General features: G+C 41.1%; 1 protein-coding gene across 3 annotated transcripts in view; it reads left to right on the top strand.

Moving 5' to 3' along the window:
• Positions 1–22,388, top strand: part of HEATR6 (HEAT repeat containing 6) — a 62,514-nt gene that overhangs the window by 18,068 nt on the left and 22,058 nt on the right. For all 3 annotated transcript variants that reach the window (XR_014014073.1, XM_081220538.1, XM_081220537.1), the window contains exons 11-19: positions 362–461; positions 11,346–11,701; positions 12,592–12,714; positions 13,271–13,357; positions 16,602–16,736; positions 17,556–17,678; positions 18,426–18,550; positions 19,215–19,311; positions 22,175–22,379. Coding sequence is in view for 2 of the 3 variants with exons in the window: in XM_081220538.1 (XP_081076664.1) it covers positions 362–461; positions 11,346–11,701; positions 12,592–12,714; positions 13,271–13,357; positions 16,602–16,736; positions 17,556–17,678; positions 18,426–18,550; positions 19,215–19,311; positions 22,175–22,379 (1,351 nt within the window). In the remaining variant the exon portion in view is untranslated. The remainder of the gene's footprint in view (positions 1–361; positions 462–11,345; positions 11,702–12,591; positions 12,715–13,270; positions 13,358–16,601; positions 16,737–17,555; positions 17,679–18,425; positions 18,551–19,214; positions 19,312–22,174; positions 22,380–22,388) is intronic.

Genomic DNA, 22,388 nt, shown 5'->3' with positions numbered 1-22,388 from the left:
GTTAACAAAGGCAGTTTCTCTCTTTTTGCATGTTTATATTGCCCAAAAGTGAATTGACTTAAGAATATAACTAAGTAGTAATTTTATTAAAGATATCCTGTTTGAAAGTCTGTTCCTACTTGTCTGATCATACCTACAATCTCTGTATGTCCGCACACATGTTTTACTAAAAATACTGCTTTATCTTTAGTATTAAGTTGGACCAATGAGAATACAAGTGCTATTCCCCCTGAAAAAAAAAAAAAAAAAGGACTGATTTTTAAATAAGTATAAAGACTTTTTAAATTAAAGGCTCTAAAATTTTGTCTCTATGCTGTGACTATATCGGGCCCACTGATGAGCTCTTCTTTGTGTTTTGCAGTGCCTTGCAAACTTAGTATCAAATTCACCTTATAACCGTCTGAAACTCAGCCTGCTGACCAAAGTCTGGAACCAGATAAAGCCTTATATCCGCCACAAAGGTTGGTGGTAGTTTGAAACTGATTGCTTCTTTATATCAATCAGATCTAGATCATTAGTTTAAAAAAATAGAGCATTTTTATAGCTCTAAGATATCTCTGCTTATTCTCCTCAAATTTTGGGAGGAATCAACTATTGCTAGAACCCCACTTTTGACTCCTAAAGCCCCAGTGGACACCACTGGAAAGAAGTGACCTGGAGAATTAACTGTAAAGTTTAATGCCTCTTCAATGCATCAGTGCAGTGACCAGAGTATCCCTTTAGAATTGAGACTGAGCAAAATTCCAGGGGGTCCCACCCTAGTATGTAATAGTTCATATCCTTTAGATATAAGTAGAAGACGGATGGACAGTCAGATAGACAGACAATATCCTCATTTTGGAAGGAAGAAGTGGAATATAAAACCTAACTTCTTTAACATTATCTCCTCTGGAGTTCAGATAAAATTTCAGAACCTCAAATCTTCACTAACTACACTCTTATTTCTTATTTCCTGACTGACTTCCACATATAATATATATGTGTTGCCTTTAGAAGATTTGTTTTTCTTTTGTTTGCAAGCTTCAGGATCAGACCACATTCTGTTGAGTTCTTAGTCAGAATTGTAGAACTTGAAGGAGGCACGGATGTTTTTGTGCCATCGTGGGAGAGGTTCTGGACCCAGTGTCAGCCTGCAGCTCACACCCATTTTTGCCATCACATAGCCATGACCTTCTCTGAACCCTAATTTCCTCCCAACAGGAAGATCTATGCCTACCTCATAAGATTTTTATGAGGCTTAAATGAGATAATGATATGTAAACAAAGTCCAATTCATCCCTTTCACCAATGTGTAAAAGGGGACCCAGGAAGGTAAATCTTGCCTTAAGACTGCTTATCACTTTAGTTGCAGAAGTTAAGATTAAGACAGCCCAAGTCTTCCGGCTCAGTCCCCTGCTCATTCCACTGCACTAGCTTTTCTTCATCTGCAAACTGAGGGGAGTGGACCATGTCTCAAAGGCCCCTTTCGAGTATCTGACTTTGTCCTCCAGCAACCTTTTATTATTAAAATGTTCAAACCCACAGAAAATTTGTACTGTTGTACACTGAGCACCTGTTACCTCTACCTAGACTTAACAGTTGTTCACACTGTCATATTTGTTTTCTCTCTCTCTCTACATACATGTATCAGTGTGTATATGTGTACGTGTGTGTGTTTATATGCATATTTTGGTCTATGTGTACATATTTATATAGACTTTTTTCCCTTGAATCATTTGAAGGTAAATTATAGACATATTTCACCCTAAATACTACAGTATGTATCTCCCCAAAATAAAGACAATCTCCTAAAAAGCACAATACCATTCTCACACCTAAGAAAATTACATTGATTCCATAGTATTATCTAATGTCTAGTCCACATTCAGATTTCCTCATGTGTCCCCAGAAGTCTTTTATAGCTTTTTTTTTAAAAAAACCCTGGGTTCATTCAAGGTTCATGCATGATATTTAGTTTTTATGTCACTTTAGCCTTTTTAACTTTTTTTTTTTTTTTTTGCGGTACGCGGGCCTTTCACTGTTGTGGCCTCTCCCATTGCGGAGCACAGGCTCCGGACGCGCAGGCTCAGCGGCCATGGCTCATGGGCCCAGCCGCTCCGCGGCATGTGGGATCTTCCCGGATCGGGGCACGAACCTGTGTCCCCTGCATCGGCCGGCGGATTCTCAACCACTGCGCCACCAGAGAAGCCCTTAACTTTTTTTTTTAATTGAAGTATAGTTGGCATTATGTTCAGGTGAACATAATGATTCAACATTTAAATACATCACAAGTGATCACCACAGTAAGTCTAGTAGCCAGCCATCTCTCACAATACAAAATTATTACAGTATTATTGACTATATTCCTTATGTTGTATATTATATCCCTGTGACTTAATTATTTTATAACTGGAAGTTTGTAACCTCTTAATGCCTTTCACCTATTTCATGCATCCCCTAACCTCTGGAAACCACCAATTTGCTCTCTGTGTCTATAAGTCTGTTTCTGTTTTGTTTGTTCATTTGTTTTGTTTTTTAGATTCCACGTATAAGTGAGATTATGCAGTATTTGTCTCTGTCTGACTTATTTAACTTAGCATAATACCCTCTAGTTCCATCCATGTTGTTGCAAATGGCAAGATTTCATTTTTTTTTAAAAAAATTATTTATTTATTTATTTATTTTTGGCTGCATTGGGTCTTCATTGCTGCATGTGGGCTTTCTCTTGTTGCGGTGCCCTGGCTTCTCATTGCAGTGGCTTCTCTTGTGGAGCACAGGCTCTAGGCCCATGGCTTCAGGAGTTGTGGCACACGGGCTCAGTAATTGTGGCCCATGGGCTCTAGAGCACAGGTTCAGTAGTTGTGGTACACAGGCTTAGTTGCTCTGCGACATGTGAGATCTTCCCGGACCAGGGCTTGAACCTGTGTCCCCTGCATTGGCAGGCGGATTCTTAACCACTGCGCCACCAGGGAAGTCCTTTTTTTTTATGGCTGAGTAGTATTCCATTGTATACATATGCCACATCTTTTTTATCCACTTAGGTTGGGCATTTAGGTTATTTCCATATCTTGGCTATCGTAAATAATGCTGCAGTGAACATTGCGGTGCATATATCAAATCAGTGTTTTTGTTTTCTTTGAGTGAATACCCAGAAGTGGAATTGCTAGATCGTATGGTAGTTCTGTTTTTAATTTTTGAGGGACCTCCTTACTGTTTTCCATGGTGGCTGCACCAATTTACGTTCCTGCCAACAGTACACGAGGGTTCCCTTTTCTTCACATCCTTGCCAACACTTGTTTCTTGTCTTTTTGATGACAGCCATTATGACAGATGTGAGGTGATATCTCATTGTGCTTTTGATTTCCCTGATGATTATTGGTGGTTAGTAATGTTGAGTATCTTATCATGTTTTTCTTGGCCATTTGTATGTCTTCTTTGGAGAAAGGGCTGTTCAGGCTCTCTGACCATTTTTTAATGGGATTGGTTGTTTTTGTTACAGAGTTGTATGATTTCCTTTTTAAGAAATATATATATATATATATATATATATATATACACACACACACACACACACACACACACACGTGGATATATCATTGGCAAATATCTTCTCCCATTAAGTAGGTTGCCTTTTCATTTTATTAAAGATTTCTTCCGCCGCGTAAAAGCTTATTAGTTTGATGTAATCCCACTTACTTATTTTTGCTTTTGTTTCCCTTGCCTGAGGAGACAAATCCAAAAAAATACTTCTAAGACTGACATTAAAGAGTGTACTACCTATGTTTTCTTCTAGGTGTTTTATGGTTTCAGGTCTTATGTTTAAGTCTTAAACCCATTTTTAATTTGTTTTTGTATATGATACAAGAAAATGGTCCAGTTTCACTCCTTTGCATGTAGCTATCCGGGTTTCCCAACACCATTTATTGAAGATGCTGTCTTTTCTCCATTGTGTATTTTTGCTGCCATTGTCATAGATAAATTGACCATATAAGTGTGGGTTTATTTCTGAGCTCTCTATTCTGTTTTGATTACTGCAGTGATGTAGTATAGTTTGAAATCAGGGCATGTGATATCTCCAGCTTTGTTCTTTTTTCTCAAGATTGCTTTGGCTATTTGGGGTCTTTGGTGGTTCCCTACAAGTTTTAGGATTATTGGTTCTAGTTCTGTGAAAAATGCCATGGGTATTTTGATGGTGAGTGCATTGAACCTGTAGATTGCTTTGGGTAGTAAGGACATTTTAACAATATTGATTCTTCCAGTCCATAAACATGGTATATGTATCTTTCCATTTATTTGTGTTGTCTTCAGTTTCTTTCATCAATGTCTTACAGTTTCCAGAATACAGGTCTTTCACCTTCTTGGCTAAATTTATTCTTAGGTATTTTATTTTTTTGATGCGATTGTAAATGGCATTGTTTTCTTAATTTCTTTCTCTGATGGATTGTTATTAGTGAATAGAAATGCAACAGATTTCTGTATATTAATTTTATGCAACTTTACTGAATTCATTTATTAGTTCTAATAGTTTTTTGGTGGAGTCTTTAGGGTTTTCTATATATAGTATCATGTCATCAGTGACAGTTTTACTTCTTCCTTTCCAATTTGGATGCCTTTTATTTCTTTTTCTAGTCTGATTGCTGTGTCTAGGATTTCCAATACTACATTGAATAGAAGTGGCAAGAGTGGGCATCCTTGTCTTGTTCCTGACCTTAGAGGAAATGCTTTCAGCTTTTCACTGTTGAGTATGTTAGCTGTGGGTTTGTCATATATGGCCTTTATTATGTTGAGGTATGTTCCCTGTATATCCACTTTGTTGAGAGGTTTTAGCATAAAGCGATGTTGAATTTTGTCAGAAGCTTTTTCTGCATCTGTTGAGATGATATATGATTTTTACTGTTCATATTGTTAATGTAGTGTATCAGGTTGATTGATCTGCAGATATTGAATCATCCTTGTATCCCTGAGGTAAATCCCATATGATCATGATGTGTGATCCTTTTAATGTATTGCTGACTTTGGTTTGCTCTTATTTTGTTGAGGATTTTTGCATCTGTGTTCATCAGGGATATTGGCCTCTAATTTTCTTTCTTTGTAGTATCTTTGTCTGATTTTGCTGTCAGGGTAATGCTGGCCTGGTAGAATGAATTTGAAAATTGAATTCTCTTCAGTTTTTTGGAATAGTGTGAGAACAATAGATATTAAGTCTTCTTTAAATGTTTGGTAGAATTCATCTGTGAAGCCATCTGGTCCTGGACTTTTGTTTGGGGGGAGTTTTTTTGATTACTGATTTAATTTCATTAATTGGTCTGTTTCAGTAATTGGTCTGTTCAGATTTTCTATTTCTTTCTGATTCAGTCTTGGAAAGATGGTATGTTTTTAGAAATTTATCCATTTCTTCTAGGTTGTCCAATTTGTTGTTATATAACTGTTTATAGTAATCTCTTATGATCTTTTTATACTTCTGCGGTGTTGGTTGTATCTCCTCTTTCATTTCTGATTTTATTGATATGGGCCCTCTCTCTATTTTTCTTGATGAGTCTGGCTGAAGATTTATCAATTCTGTTTATCTTTTCAGAGAACCAACTTTAGTTTCATTGATTTTTTTTTTTTTAGTATCTATTTCATCTATTTCCACTCTGATCCTTATTTTCCCCTTTGAGTTTTGTTTTTCTTTTCTTAGTTTCCTTTAGGTATGAGGTTAGATTGTTTATTTGAGGTTTTTCTTGTTTCCTGCAGTAGGCCCTATTGCTACAAACTTCCCTCTAAGAACTGCCTTTGTTGTGCCCTACAGATTCTGAAACACTGTGTTTCCATTTTCATTTGTCTCAATGTGTTTTTTTATTTCCTCTTTGATTTTTTTTTCAGTGACCTATTGGTTGTTTAGTAGCATGTTGTTTAGACTCCACTTGTTTGTGTTTTTTCCAGTTTTTTATCTTATAGTTGATTTCTAGTCTCATAGGATTTTGGTCTGAAAAGATGCTTGATATGATTTTAGTCTTCTTAAATTTATCGAGACTTGTTTTGTGGCCTAACATGTGATCTATCCTGGAGAATGTTCCACGTGCACTTGAAAGGAATGTGTATCCTGCTGGTTTTGGGTGGAATGTTCTCTCTCTATATATCTCTGTTAAGTCAGGGTAGTATAATGTGTCCTTTAAGGCCAGTGCTTCCTTAAACACATTGTTTCCTTCTGTATGGCTGATCTATCCATTGATATAAGTGGGGTGTTAAAGTCCTTACTATTATTATATTACTGTCAGTATCTCCTCATGTCTGTTAATATTTGCTTTATGTGTTTACCTGTTCCTATGTGGGGTGCACATACATTTACAAGTGTTTAATCTTCTTGTTGGATTGATCTCTTTATCATTATGTGATGCACTTTTTTGTCTTTTGTTACAGTCTTCGATTTAAAGTCTATTTTTTTTAACATCTTTATTGGAGTATAATTGCTTTACAATGTTGTGTTAGTTTCTGCTGTATAACAAAGTGAATCAGCGATATGTATACATATATTCCCATATCCCCTCCCTCTTGTGTCTCTCTCCTACCCTCCCTATCCCACCCCTCTAGCTGGTCACAAAGCACCGAGCTGATCTCCCTGTGCTATGCAGCTGCTTCCCACTAGCCATCAGTTTTACATTTGGTAGTGTATATATGTCAGTGCTCCTCTCTCACTTCATCCCAGCTTACCCTTCCCCCTCCCCGTGTCCTCTCTACATCTGCGTCTTTATTCCTGTCCTGCCCCGAGGTTCATTAGAACCTTTTTTTTTTTTAGATTCCATATATATGCGTTAGCATATGGTATTTGTTCTTATCTTTCTGACTTAACTTCACTGTGTATGACAGACTCTAGGTCCATCCACCTCACTACAGATAACTCAATTTCATTTCTTTTTATGGCTGAGTAATATTCCATTGTATATATGTGCCACATCTTCTTTATCCATTCATCTGTCGACAGACACTTAGGTTGCTTCCATGTCCTGGCTATTGTAAATAGTGCTGCAGTGAACATTGTGGTACATGTAAAGTCTATTTTGTCTGATATAAATATTACTACCTCAGCTTTCTTTTCACTTTCATTTGCATGGAATATCTTTTTCCATCCTCTCACTTTCAATTTCTGTGTGTCTTTAAATCTGAAGTGAGTCTCTTGTAGGTAGCATATATATGGGTCTTGCTTTTTTATCCATTCAGCCACCTTATGTCTTTTGATTGGAGCATTTAGTCCATTTTCATTTAAAGTAACTTTTTTTAAAAATTTATTTATTTACTTTTGGCTGTGTTGGGTCTTCGTTTCTGTGCGAGGGCATTCACCAGTTGCGGCGAGCGGGGGCCACTCTTCATCGCAGTGTGCACGCCTCTCACTATCTCGGCCTCTCCTGTTGCGGAGCATAGGCTCCAGACGCGCAGGCTCAGTAGTTGTGGCTCACGGGCCTAGTCGCTCCGCGGCATGTGGGATCTTCCCAGACCAGGGCTCGAACCCGTGTCCCCTGCATTAGCAGGCAGATTGTCAACCACTGCGCCACCAGGGAAGCCCTAAAGTAACCTTTGATGGTTATGTACTTACTGCCTTTTCGTTAATTGTTTTCTGGTTATTTTTGTCGTTTTCTCTGTTCCTTTCCTCTTCTCTTGCTCTCTTGTGATTTAACAACTTTCTTGAGTGTTACGTTTGTACAGTAAGACCCCTACATACGAACGAGTTCCGTTCTGAGAACACGTTTGTAAGTCCAATTTGATCATAAGTCAGACAATTAGCCTAGGTACACAACTAACACAATTGGCTATATAGTACTGTACTGTAATAGGTTTATAATATTAATACATAAAAAACAAGCACAAAAAATGAAACATTTTTAATCTTACAGTACTTTGAAAAGTACAGTAGTACAGTATAATGGCTGGCCTACAGGGGCTGGCATCGAGTGAACAGGCAAGAAGAGTTACTGACTGGAGGAGGGAGTGGAGGTGGGAGATGGTAGAGCTGAAGGATTGTCAGCTAGGAGATGGAGGGCAAGCTGCTATTTTACTCACGCCTGACATTGATGGAACCCATGTTTGCATCTTTGAAATTTCACAACTTGAAGGTTCATATGTAGGGGACTTACTATATTCCTTTCTCTTTGTTTTTTGAGTTTTTCTAGTATTGTTTTATGATTTGTAGTTACTGTGAGGTTATTAGATAACAACCTGGTATACAGCAGTCTATTTAAGTTAATGGTCGCTTATGTTTGAGCACATTCTAAAAGCACTACATATTTACTCCCTACCCCCATGTTTTATGTTTTTGATGTCATCTTTAACATCTTTCTGTTTTGTGTATCTCTTAACTAATTATTGTAGATATATAGGATTTTACTACTTTCGTGTTTTAACCTTCATAGTACCTATATAGGTGGTTGATCCACTACTTTTACTATATGTTTGCTTTTATAGTGAGATTTTTTTTCTTTCATAATTTTTATATTTCTACTTACAGTTTTGTGTTTTCTGTTTAAAGAGGTCCCTTTAACATTTCTTGTTAGGTCAGTTTAGTGGTGATGAATTGCTTTAGTTTTTGCTTGTCTGGGAAACGCTTTATCTCTCCTTCAGTTCTGAATGAGAGCCTTGCCAGAGGGAATATTCTTGGTTGTAAGGGTTTTTCTTTCTTTCAGTACTTTGAATATCTTGTGCCACTCCCTTCTGGTATGTAAAGTTTCTGCTGAAAAGTCAGCTGATCATCTTCTGGGGCTCCTCCATATGTAACTAGTTGTTTTTCTCTTGCTGCTTTTAAGATTCTCTATTTAACTTTTTTTAAAAATAAATTTATTTATTTAGTTAGTTAGTTTTGGCTGTGTTGGGTCTTTGTTGCTATGCGCAGGCTTTCTCTAGTTGCAGTGAGTGGGGGCTACTCTTCGTTGCGGTGCGCAGGCTTCTCATTGCGGTGGCTTCTCTTGTTGCGGAGCACGAGCTCTAGGCATGCAGGCTTCAGTGGTTGTGGCACATGGGCTCAGTAGTTGTGGCCTGTGGGCTCTAGAGCACAGGCTCAGTAGTTGTGGCACATGAGCTTAGTTGCTCTGCGGCATGTGGGATCTACTTGGGCCAGGGCTCGAACTCGTGTCCCTTGCATTGGCAGGCAGATTCTTAACCACTGTGCCACCAGGGAAGCCCTCTATTTAGCTTTTGACTTTAATTATAATGTGTCTTGGTGTGGGTCTTTTGGGGTTCATCTTGTTTGGGACTTTTTGTGATTTCTGGACTTGGATGTATGTTTCCTTTGCCAGGTTCGGAAAGTTTTCAGCCATTATTTCTTCAAAGAGATTTTCTGTCCCTGTCCCTCTCTCTTCTCCTTCTGGGACCCCTATAATGTGAATGTTAGTACACTTGATGTTGTCATAGAGGTCGCTTAAACTATCCTCATTTTTCTTGTTTCTTTTTTCTTTTTGCTTTTCCATTTGGATGATTTTCATTAGCCTGTCTTCCAGATTGCTAATCTGTTCTGTATCATCTAATCTGCATTTGGTTTCCTCTAGTGTATTTCTCATTTTTGTTATTTTATTCAGCTCTGATTGGTTCTTTTTTATGTTTTCTGTCTCTTTGTAGAAGTTCTCACTGTGACCTTCCATTCTTCTCCTGAGTTCAGAGAGCATTTTTATGACCATTAGTTTGAACACTTTATCTGGAAGATTGCTTATCTCCATCACATTTAGTTCTTTTTCTGAGGTTTAGTCCTGTTCTTTCATTTGGGACATATTTCTTTGTCTCCTCATTTTGCCTAACCCTCTGTTTCTATGTATTAGGTAGATCAGCTACATTTCCTGTTCTTGATAGAGTGGCTAAGTATAGAAGGTGTCCTGTGAGGCCCAGTAGTATGGTCCCCCCTGGTCACCAGAGCTAGGTGCTCCAGGAGTGTCTCCTGTGTGGGTTTCATGTGCCCTTTTGTTGGTGGCTGGACCATGCTCTCTGCAGGTGTGCTAGGGGGTGGAGTTGGTTCCCAGTGCAGCTGGCTGTAATTGGGGACTGCATTAGATTAGCACTAGCTGGGTGGAATCCACAGGTGAACCCAGGGTGGGTTGAGTGATGCTAGTAAATAAGATGGGGAGAGTTAGAACTGGTGACCGCCTGGGAATTCCTTGGCAGTCCAGTGGTTAGGACTCAGTGCTTTCACTGCTGTGGCCTGGGTTGGATCCCTGGTCAGAGAACTGGGATCCTGCAAGCTGTGTGGTGCAGCCAAAAAAAAAAAAAAACTGGTGACTGCCAGTGCCTGGACACCTAGGTAGAAAGGGAGACAAAGAAAAAAATTTTTTAAGTGGCACTTGCCAGCTCCTCAGTACCTCTTGGTGACACGCCTTAATATTAGTCAATGAGTCTATTAGTCAATGAATCTCCTTGCCATATGATCAGGCACTTTTCAAACTGCTGTCTGTGTGCCAGGACCTGGAGTGAGTGAGCTTTTGTGCACAGCCTTTTAGAGTAGATTCTCTGCAGCCCTCTGGCTCTCTCTTGGATGTAAGCCCTGCTGGTTTCCAAAGCCAGACATTATGGGGGTTCATCTTCCTGATGCATGTCCCCTGGGCTGGGGAGCCCAATGTGGGGTTCAGAGCCGACCTCTGAGGCTGTGAAATCCCTCCTGTCTGTGGTCCACAGCACTGGGGGTGTAGGTCCCTGCCAGACCGTGTCTCTGCCCCTCCTACTTGTCTCAATGTGGCTTTTTTTTTCCTTTTATCTCTAGTTACGGAAAATCTTCTCTGCTAGTCTTTCAGGTCATTCTCAGAGATAGTTGCTGTCTATGCAGTTGTAATTTTCCTGTCCGTGGGAGGAGAGAGCCCAGCATCTTCCTACTGTGCCATCTTGTCCTGCCTCCTCACTTTAGTCTTTTTGACTCTAGTAGTCTGTGGCCCTTTTTCTTTCTTCTATGACACTGATTTTGGAAGGGTCCAAGCCAGTTGTCTTATAGTATGTCGTATAGTCTCAGTTTTTTTTTTTTTTTTTTTTTGCGGTACGCGGGCCTCTCACTGTTGTGGCCTCTCCCGTTGCGGAGCACAGGCTCTGGACGCGCAGGCTCAGCGGCCATGGCTCACGGGCCCAGCTGCTCCGCGGCATGTGGGATCTTCCTGGACTGGGGCACGAACCCATGTCCCCTGCATCGGCAGGCGGACTCCCAACCACTGCGCCACCAGGGAAGCCCTACTCTCAGTTTGTTGGGTATTTTCTTTACAGTGTTAATTTACACTTCTGTCCCATAAACTGGAAGTTAGGTCTAGAGGTTTAATTAGATTCAGGTTAAACAAAGAAGCCATAATTCTTAATTGCCTGCAGGGATAGTTATGATCCTTATGGTAACCATTCCTGTGGTGATAGTTTCTTTTTGATTCCTTTGACAGATGTTAATGTTCGTGTGTCCAGTCTCACACTATTGGGGGCCATAGTGTCCACTCACGCACCTCTACCTGAAGTCCAGCTACTTTTACAACAGCCCTGTTCTTCTGGACTCAGCAATAGCAATTCAGCCACTCCTCACGTCAGTCCTCCTGATTGGTGGAAGAAAGCCCCTTCAGGACCCTTTCTGGAAGAGGCCGCACTTAGCTCACCAAAGGCGTCTTCAGATCCCTGCTGGCTCATCCGACTCTGCATTTCCATTGTTGTTCTGCCCAAGGAAGATGCCTGTTCAGGTAGCGATGCTGGCTCCACAGGAGGAAGCACCTATGAGCCATTCCCCTTGCGACTGGAGGCCTTACAGGTAGGAGGTTTCATTTCCTCATCTCTGAAGTGGAAGTCATCATTCTTTCTTCATGGGGTGATTACTTCCTGAGGAGTAAGCCTGTGAAAAGAAGGTCAAACCAAGCCGTGTGTCATTGGTGTTAGCAGGAGTTGTATGTGAATTCACACTTCAGGTGTGAATGCTTTGTTTGTTGTTTTGTTTGGGGGGAGTAGGTGGGGGGGGATTGGTTGTAAAGCATCACATTCGTCCCCTTTTGTTGCAAGCCATTTTAGTCACCTCAGGTATTATATGGCAGGTCAGTATAAGATTATATAATAATTCTGAAAGAAGTCGTAGAGTTAATCTTTGATTTCTGCATCTGAAAGTTAAATAAATGTTTAATTTTCTATAAACTTCTCTTTGGTATTATATCTGCTTAGAGCCAACAAAGTATTTGCTCCTTCAGAGGAAGAAAACCACCCTAAAGTATTTGTTTTTCTGTAATATTTTAAAAATATTAAAGTATTTGTCTTTTCTGTACACCCTAGATTAAAGTATTTGTTTTTTGGTCCTAGGGTCTGCTAATTATCTGGTTAATATTGAACATGTCCTTTAACCTCTTTAACCTTTAACTTTTTCAGTCTTAGTTTCTTCAGCTGAAATACTCAATAAATGCCTACCAGTAGATAAATTGTTCCCAGGCTTAAGTGTGATAATATTGATAATCTAAATGAAACACATTTTGTAAATTATAAAGCACCATAATATTTTATGATATACTTAATTGAAGATTATGGTTGTTCTTCATTTCATTAACATCAGATTTCATCCCCTTTTTGAGTGTGAGTGATTTCTGAAATATTGAAACACTTCTGGATATTGCAGTCCTGCATTCAGGTCTTGGGGTTAATCCCCTGTTTCCTTTGCAGGTGTTGGCTCATCTGGCAAGGGGCTACTTTTCAATGACTCAGGTCTACTTGATGGAGCTTGGAGAGGTGATTTGCAAGTGCCTGGGGGAGGCAGATCCGTCTGTCCAGCTTCATGGAGCAAAGGTAATTTTCATTAAAAGCCCTGTGCTTCAGGGAGCACAGCTTGGTGCTCTGTGGTGACCTAGATGGGTGGATGGGGGTGGGTGGGAGGGGTATCCAGGAGGGAAGAGATATATGGATACCTATAGATGATTTGCTTCGTTGTACAGTGGAAACTGACACAACATTGTACAGCAGCTATACCCCAATTTTAAAGAAGAAGAAAAAAGCTGTGTGCTTTTTTCTTCTCTTCCTTTTATGTTCTTCCCTCTGCTGCATGTCCATCAATTCTGAGTTTCTTTAGGAGGTTTCAGGTAGGGAAGGGATATCAATACATTCCTCTATTTTCAGCTCTACATGTAAACCCAAAGAATTGATTTGGTAATAAATTAACAATATATACTTGGTGATTTTGCTCCTGGAAAGAATGCCTCTAAGATAGCAGTTACTGAGAAAAGAAAGAAAATCAGTTGGAAATTACTTTTCCCCTTGATTTGAGGTAATCTCCAAACTGAAGTGGCTTTTTACCTCCATGGTTCTAATATTCATCTCTGATAATCTATTTCTTTTATCTTGGCAGCTTCTGGAAGAACTGGGTACAGGCTTAATACAACAGTATAAACCAGATTCTTCCATAGCACCTGATCAGAGAGTGCCACTCACCTTGGTAAGTAAATGTATATTCATGGTTTTCTCTTTTCTTAGTGCTTCAGTCAGTTTTATTTTGAGGCTCAGTGATAAAGCGACATAGAGAGTATGGTTTCTTCCAATATCAGAAATTATGGTTTATAGTCTAGGATGAATAGGTTTTATTTGCATTTCAGTTTATTTGCAATTTAGTGTGTGGTAAGAGTATGTGTAACATACAGCCAGCAATGGAAGAACCAGTTTTTTGGGGGGTTTTTTTCCCCACAAAACCTACTTTGGTTGCACAGTGTGCCCAAGAGACAGACTAGAATGGTGGGAAGAGCCCAAGATTTGGAATCAGAAGGCATGGGATTAAACCACTTAATGAATATGTGACTCTGAGCGTAGTTTCTTTGTTGTAAAGAAGAGTAAAAGTCCTTAACTCATTGGACTTTTGGAAGATTGAATGAGATGTGAAGACTCTGGCAAATAGTAGATGCTCAGTGAGTCTTAATTCCCTTAGCCCCTCCCTGCCAGGCCCCTCCCACTTATTCCCGTTCATTTCTGTGGTCTGAGCTTGTGTGTGTTGCCCCACATTGTGCCAGTCATTCTTTGGAGGAGGAACATGTGAGCCCATAAAATAACCCTGCTACTTAGTGCCAAAAACCAAATCAGCTCAACATTAGGGATGTTTCCTCCCTCTGCCCGCATCCTGCCTATCCTTTTTCTCTTCACAATTTCCATCACCCTAGATGGAATGCTAGAATTAAGAATGTCTAGCTTGGGCTCCCCTGGTGGCACAGTGGTTAAGAATCTTCCTGCCAATGCAGGGGACACAGGTTCAAGCCCTGGTCCGGGAAGATCCCACATGCCGCGGAACAACTAAGCCCATGTGCCACAACTACTGAGCCTGCACTCTAGAGCCCGTGAGCCACTACTACTGAGCCCGTGCACCACAACTACTGAAGCCCACGCGCCTAGAGCCCGTGCTCCGCAACAAGAGAAGCCACCACGAGACGCCCCCACTTGCCGCAACTAGAGAAAGCCCGTGTGCAGCAACGAAGACCCAATGCAGCCAAAAATAAATAAATTTCAAAAAAAGAATGTCTAGCTCTAGTCCCTTCCCTAGACTGCCACTAAAACTGAAATGTCACTGTTTGCAGGGAGGTGAGTTGTGCTTTGCCATCAGACAGACCTGGCTTTAATCCAGACTTCTCCCCTTGTTCCAAGTGACTTTGAGCAAGACTTTTTTTTTCTTTTTTTTTAATAAATTTATTTATTTTTATTTTTGGCTGCGTTGGGTCTTTGTTGCTGCACACAGGCTTTCTCTAGTTGCACTGAGCAGGGGCTACTCTTTATTGCGGTGCGCGGGCTTCTCATAGCAGTGGCTTCTCTTGTTGCAGAGCACGGGCTCTAGGCGCGCAGGCTCAGTAATCGTGGCTCGCGGCCTCTAGAGCAGAGGCTCGGTAGTTGTGGCGCACGGGCTTAGTTGCTCCGTGGCATGTGGGATCCTCCCAGACCAGGGCTCGAACCCGTGTCTCCTGCGTTGGCAGGCGGGTTCTTAACCACTGCGCCACCAGGGAAGCCCTGAGCAAGGCTCTTAACTGTTCGTACTGAAGTGTTGTTTCATATGTAAAAAAGAGATATACTTTCTGTATTACTAATCTGTTGAGTGATAAATTACCCTAAACGCTTTGCAGCTTAAAACCATATCCTACCTTTATTCTCTCACATAGTTTCTGTGGACCAGGAATTGAGGGCAGCTTACCTGATGGTTCTGGCTCAGGTCTCATGAGGCTGCACCCAGGGTGCTGGCAGGGACTGCGGTCACAGCCGAATTTGACGGGGGTTGGAGGAGCTCCTTCCAAGGTGGCCCGGTCACTCACACACCTTGCAAGTTAGTGCTGGCTGATGGCAGATCTCACTGAGTTCCTTCCCATGAGGACCTCTCCAGAGGGCTGCTCAAGTGTTCTCCTGACAAGGCAGCTGGCCTCCCTTATAGCAAATGAATCGAGAGTGAGCAAAACTGAGCTGTAGGATTTTTATAACCTAGTTTCAGAAGTTCTGCACTGTCATTCCCACAATACCCCATTAGTTACACAGGTCAGCCTTAGTCAGTGTGGGAGGGGATGGCCTCCTGAACATGAGGAGGTGAGAATCATTGTGGGCCATCTTGGAGGCTGGCCACCACACCTGTCCACATTCTTCTGGTTTGGGGCAGGAGGACCCAGATTGGGTGTCCAGGAGCTAGGATTGTGGGGTGAAAGAATTGGTGTGTGAGTGCATGGCAAAACTGAGGACTAAGTCCACGAGGCAGGAAATGGAGACACCAAATCCCCAGACAGATTTGCACGTGGGGCATGAAATCCCAGGGTTTTTATAAAGCATGGGAAGGAGGCTGTTAAAGATACTCTGCAGAGGCCTACCTTGAGGGGCATTGAAGTGAGAAAATTCTTCAAAGTGCTGACAACAGAGCCTGTTGTTCAATTTAAGAATCTCCACTGTAAACCCGGCAGTGTGCTAGGGACTTTACACAGTCTTACATTTTATTATCACACAAACTCTTCCAAGTAGATCTCTTTGTCCTGTTTTACTGAAGAGGAACCAAAGCTTAGACCGGTTCAGTGACTTGCCTGAGGCTGCGGAGACAGGAAGCAGAAGCTGAAGGGCTAACTCCACCCCAGCTCCTGCTCTGGATCCCGTGCTCCTTGCACTCCGGCACATGGCCTCTGGGCTGCTCTGGGACCCCCGACCCTTGTGCCCTCGAGGTTTGAAAGAGCCCTGGCTGGGTGTCATTTGATCTGATTCTCAACCAGCTCTGCTGCCCACTAGCAAGTTACGTTCTCTCTCTCTGCCTCAGTTTCCTGGTGTGAAAATGGAGTTAAGGATATATTCTTCATTTAGTTGGGCTGAAGATTAAAATGAGTAGATATGTGTAAAACACTTAGAACAATGCCTGGCGTATGGGAAGCTCTCTGAAAAACAGCTGCTGCTGCTGTTACTGCTATCCTCATCTTCATCTTCCTCCCCATTATTATCATCACTCCTGCTGCCTGACTGTACCAGACTGTAGTTTCCTAATGAATGAAATGGAAGCGTTTAATTAGTTGTTTTCTAAAGTTCCTTTCATTGCTGTGGAAGAAGTACTAGGAAAAGTATTTATAGTAAAGCTACTACGTTAAGGAAAAACTTTTCATCCCTGTGGTTACTAGTGGTAGTCTTAGCATCGAACTGGTTCCACTGTTGTCTCTTGGGCTGCAGTTGTAACTGTGCCTCTCTTCCAGGTGCTGATGTTCTGGACTGTGATGCTGAACGGTCCTTTACCCAGAGCCCTGCAGAATTCAGAGCATCCGACTCTGCAGGCGAGCGCCTGTGATGCCCTGTCTTCCATCTTGCCGGAAGCCTTCAGCAATCTGCTGGTAACCTTAGGGGTGTTTTATCATCTTTAATTTGTGACTCTGAGCACGAGAGCTTGAGTTTGATTTTAACTGCTTTTCATTTTGAACCAGTATTCAGCATTATCTCTGAGGAAAAGGTGCATGTTCTCTTTGAGTGTAGGGTGAGGGCAGTGGGGAGCAGCACTGAAATCTTAATGTCTCAGAGGAGCTTTTACTCCCTGTGCTTAGAAGGCAGGGAGAGAGAAGTGAACGCAGAGGCTTTGAAGTCAGATTTCAGAAAGATTTCAAATCCAAAAGTTAGAAGGTCCTATAGCTCTTTGGATTTCAATCCTAGCTGGTTTAAACCTCAGCTCTTCTAACTTCTAGCCCTTTGGTTATCTTAACTTCTCTAAAAGTTAGTTTTATCACCTATAAAATGTAAATGACGTGAGTAGTAACATGAAGCATGTGAAAACGCATAGCTTGGTGCCCAACACACATAGTGGTCAGACTGCTACTTCCTTTAATCCTTAATGGCATTTGCATCCATTCTTATTTATGTAAATTAGTTTTTGTAAGGAAGGCAGCTTGACTAAAATAGGAGAATAAAGTGACCTGACTCACGATGGTAGAGGTTACATGTAATCACGATGCTGTGTGTACCCCTGCCCCGAGTGGGTACTCAGATGATAATTCGATCTGAGTTGAACCTTTGTTCTCTGCCAAGTTAGCCTCAAGGGCTCAGTTGTGGTCAACTCCTGAATGTGGGTTCAACACAGGTGTGTCACAGTCACTTGTCGAAGGCATCGGCTCATGGCTGTTTCATTCGCACTTTTCCTTGGCCAACCTTTCTCATTGCAGAGTGACAGGCAGATCCTGTGCATCACCATGCTGCTGGGGCTGAACGACAGCAAGAACCGTTTAGTGAAAGCTGCGACCTCTCGGGCCCTTGGGGTCTACGTGCTTTTTCCTTGTCTCAGACAGGTCAGAGTGAGCCCGTGTAGCTCCACTGCGCCTCTTTACAGTCCATTTTCTTACTCTCTTTGGTGGATATAGAGCTCCTGAGTTGGACAGTAAAGGAAATTGCTTTGTAATCTGGTTTCCTTAATTGCTACTAAAATACGCTACTGCCTGTAGTTCATTTGTTTTTAACTATTTTGCGCACTGGCCAGGACCCTAGAGCAGTAAATATTTAAATCAATGGATAACTGGAAAAAATGAAATGGGACATTACCATACAATACTAATAATTTAGAAAGCTAATAGAGTTTTCACTAAGAAGGAAATAAATTTCTCCTTCACTCTTACTTGTGACCTTTATCTCTCTGAGAAGTGTGCAAATGAACAGGATGTGTTTTGGAAATGTGTTTCGGAAATGTGTTTCATTGTCCACATCTCTTCCTGAGGTGGAGATCAAGCCAAGCTCAGAATTCATAGACAGTTGTCTCAGGCCAGGTTATAAGATGTTCACAAGAGCAAAATCTGTAGGCTCCTTGGGTGTGCATGGCACGTACCAGAATCGTGGGAGACCTTCCCCTGGGATTTTAGTGAGTGTCCAAATTGTAATATATAAGAAGAAGAGTAAACAGATTGAGTAAATGAATTTTGATTTCCAAATAGAGATTTGTGGTAAAGGCTTACAGCTTTATCTGCAAATAAATTTGAGAATTTTCAAGGTAGCAGTGTGAACTCCTAAAGTGACTGCAGTGTTTTGTTTTGTTTATCTTACAGGACGTCATATTTGTTGCAGACACAGCAAATGCAATATTGATGTCACTTCAAGACAAGTCTCTTAATGTCCGGGCCAAAGCAGCCTGGTCCCTAGGCAACCTGACAGACACTCTGATTGTCAACATGTAGGTGACTCAGCTCATTTCTCCTGGGTGACTTCCAAGCCTAAGGTCCCAAGAGGATATCTTTGAGCCCTATTATAAAACCAAAACCTTAGTAATGGTTGCCCTACTTTTTAAATATTATGTTTGTATTTTTTTAAGTAATATATTCACAGGTTAAAAAAAGAATTCAAACAGTACAAAGGGGTATGCAGTATAAAGCCTTTCTCCTACCTTAATCCCCTAGTTTCCCTCCCCAGAGGCGACTGCTTTATTCATACACAAGTATCTTGCTTTTTGTCATTTAACTCTAACGTATAACATGTATAAGCATTCTCCTGATTTCTACTGACTTTTTATAAATTGGTATTTATTATTACACAGTCATCACTATGTGATGATTATTTCACCATTACCCTGTAAGTGAACATTCATGTTATTTTAGGCTTTTGTATGCATTGAACATTTTTGTGCATGAAATCTCCCCATTTTGAGATATTCTTTTTGGTTACATCCAAAAGAATGTGGACCTACTAGGTCAAAAGGTATAAACTGTAAGTTCTTGGTATGATCTGAACAGATTTGTGGAGCTGTTTTTATAGTTATACTGAGTGAATATAATTTGTACATGTCTATATTTAACTGGGCTTTACCTTTTAACATGTTTTGCCTGCTTTGGGTGGGACAGGGAAACACCAGACCCAAGTTTCCAGGAAGAGTTCTCTGGCCTCCTGCTCTTGAAGATGCTGCGATCAGCTATAGAGGCATCCAAGGATAAAGACAAGGTAGACTGACAGCAAAACCTAATATTTTTCAGTTAGATACTTAGTGTATTATAGTTTTATCCCACCAAATTTATCCCTGTTCAAAGGAGATTGAGGGTGTACTCAGGGTATGTAGTGTATACTCCACACTTGCACAGTTTCTTTCCTGTCTCATGAAAAATATCAGTGCCGTTTATTTTATTTTATTTTTTAATTTATTTATTTTATTTATTTACTTTACTTATTTATTTTTGGCTGCGTTGGGTGCTTGTCGCTGTGCGCGGGCTTTCTCTAGTTGCGGTGAGCGGGGGCTACTCTTCGTTGTGGTGCACAGGCTTCTCATTGTCGTGGCTTCTCTTGTTGCAGAGCACGGGCTCTAGGCACACGGGCTTCAGTAGTTGTGGCTCGTGGGCTCCAGAGCGCAGGCTCAGTAGTTGTGGCACACGGGCTTAGTTGCTCCACGGCATGTGGGATCTTCCCGGACTAGGGCTCGAACCTGTGTCCCCTGCATCGGCAGGCGGATTCTTAACCACTGCGTCAGCAGGGCAGCCCGTCAGTGCCCTTTGTAAGACTACTCCATGATATGTCCATGTAGCTGGTTTTTTCCAAAAATCTTTAAGTAGAATAGACAAGTCAGAAAGATGAGCAGCTTGGCTTTGAACATTCCCTGTTACACTATTAAGTTTAAAAAATGTAGACCTAAGCTTTAGGGTCAGGCAGACATGGTTCAAATCCTGGCTTGCCGGTTACTAGCTGAATGACCTTTGGTGCATTATTTAACTTCTAGAAGGTGAATTTCTTCTGTAACATGGAAGTCGTTACATATACCTCATTGGATTCCAAGATGCCTTTTTTTTTTCTTAACATGTTTATTGGACTATAATTGCTTTACAGTGGTGTGCTAATTACTGCTGTATAACAAAGTGAATCAGCTATACATATACACTTATCCCCATTTCTCCTCGCTCTTGCGTCTCCCTCCCACCCTCCCTATCCCACCCCTCTAGGTGGTCACAAAGCAGGGAGCTGATCTCCCTGTGCTATACGGCTGCTTCCCACTAGCTACCTGTTTTACGTTTGGTAGTGTATATATGTCCATGCCACTCTCTCACTTCGTCCCAGCTTACCCTTCCCCCTCCCCGTGTCCTCAGGTCCATTCTCTACATCTGCATCTTTATTCCTGTCCTGCCCATAGGTTCTTCAGAACCTTTTTTTTTAGATTCCATGTATATGTGTTAGCATATAGTATTTGTTTTTCTCTTTCTGACTTACTTCACTCTGTATGACAGTCTCTGGGTCCATCCACCTCACTACAAATAACTCAATTTCATTTCTTTTTATGGCTGAGTAATATTCCATTGTATATATGTGCCACACCTTCTTTATCCATTCGTCTGTCCATGGACACTTAGGTTGCTTCCATGTCCTGGCTATTGTAAATAGTGCTGCAATGAACATTGTGGTACATGACTCTTTTTGAATTATGGTTTTCTCAGGGTATATGCCCAGTAGTGGGAATGCTGGGTCATATGGTAGTTCTGTTTTTAGTTTTTTAAGGAACCTCCATACTGTTCTCCATAGTGGCTGTATCAATTCACATTCACACCAACAGTGCAAGAAGGTTCCCTTTTCTCCACACCCTCTCCAACATTTATTGTTTGTAGATTTTTTGATGATGGCCATTCTGACTGGTGTGAGGTGATACCTCATTATAGTTTTGATTTGCATTTCTCTAATGATTAATGATGTTGAGCATCCTTTCATGTGTTTGTTGGCAGTCTGTATATCTTCTTTGGAGAAATGTCTGTTTAGGTCTTCTGCCCATTTTTGGATTGGGTTGTTTGTTTTTTTTAATATTGAGCTGCATGAGCTGCTTGTAAATTTTGGAGATTAATCCTTTGTCAGTTGCTTCGTTTGCAAATATTTTCTCCCATTCTGAGGGGTGTCTTTTGGTCTTGTTTATGGTTTCCTTTGCTGTGCAAAAGCTTTGAAGTTTCATTAGGTCCCATTTGTTTATTTTTGTTTTTATTTCCATTCCTCTAGGAGGTGGGTCAAAAAGGATCTTGCTGTGATTTATGTCACAGAGTGTTCTGCCTGTGTTTTCCTCTAAGAGTTTGATAGTGTCTGGCCTTACATTTAGGTCTTTAATCCATTTTGAGTTTATTTTTGTGTATGGTGTTAGGGAGTGTTCTCATTTCATTCTTTTACATGTAGCTGTTCAGTTTTCCCAGCACCACTTATTGAAGAGGCTGTCTTTTCTCCATTGTATATTCTTGCCTCCTTTTTCAAAGATAAGGTGACCATATGTGCGTGGGTTTATCTCTGGGCTTTCTATCCTGTTCCATTGACAAGTTGCCTTTTTTTAATAGCACCTAGCATAGCACCTGACTGATAGCAAGTGCTTAATTTAGTACAGTGGTTCTGGGAAGCCCTACATCAGGCTAATTTAGTCAGAATTGGTTTTTAAAAAGGAAAGCTTCCCAGATGATTCTAGTATGCTGCGAAGGTTGAGACTTACCTAGTAGAAAAGTATTGACTGGAATTATGAAACCTAGCTTTTTCTCCAAGCCTTGCTGCAAACCACCAGTGTCCTGTTGCCCCTGGGCCTTGCACACCATCTCTGTACAACAAGGAAAATGGACCTCTCTGAAGTCCAGTCTAACATTAAAAAAATCAGGGCGAGGAGCTCTGCAGAACCTCACCTCTCTGATGGCTCAGGACGTTAACCACACAAGACCTTGCCGAGTTCTAAGAACTTGCACCTTTACAGGCTGCATTTTTCATTATCTCTCTTGCTTTAAGATGTCTTGGGCCTCCTGGGTTTTTTAAGTGGAAATTATACTTTCTGACACAAGTCTTCAGCATGTTTTACGTTTGATTCTAGGTAAAAAGCAATGCAGTCCGGGCCCTTGGAAATTTGCTTCACTTTCTGCAACCATCTCATATAGAAAAACCCAGATTTGCTGAAATCATTGAGGAGGCTATCCAGGCCCTAATTTCTACTGTTCTAATTGAGGCTGCCATGAAAGTCCGATGGAATGCTTGTTACGCAATGGGAAATGTATTTAAAAATTCTGCTCTTCCCTTAGGTAAGAACG

The sequence above is a fragment of the Mesoplodon bidens genome, assembly GCF_964165515.1.
Source record: "Mesoplodon bidens genome assembly, chromosome: 19".
Taxonomy (NCBI): Eukaryota; Metazoa; Chordata; class Mammalia; order Artiodactyla; family Ziphiidae; genus Mesoplodon; species Mesoplodon bidens.
This window is presented reverse-complemented; position numbering and strand designations above follow the sequence as displayed.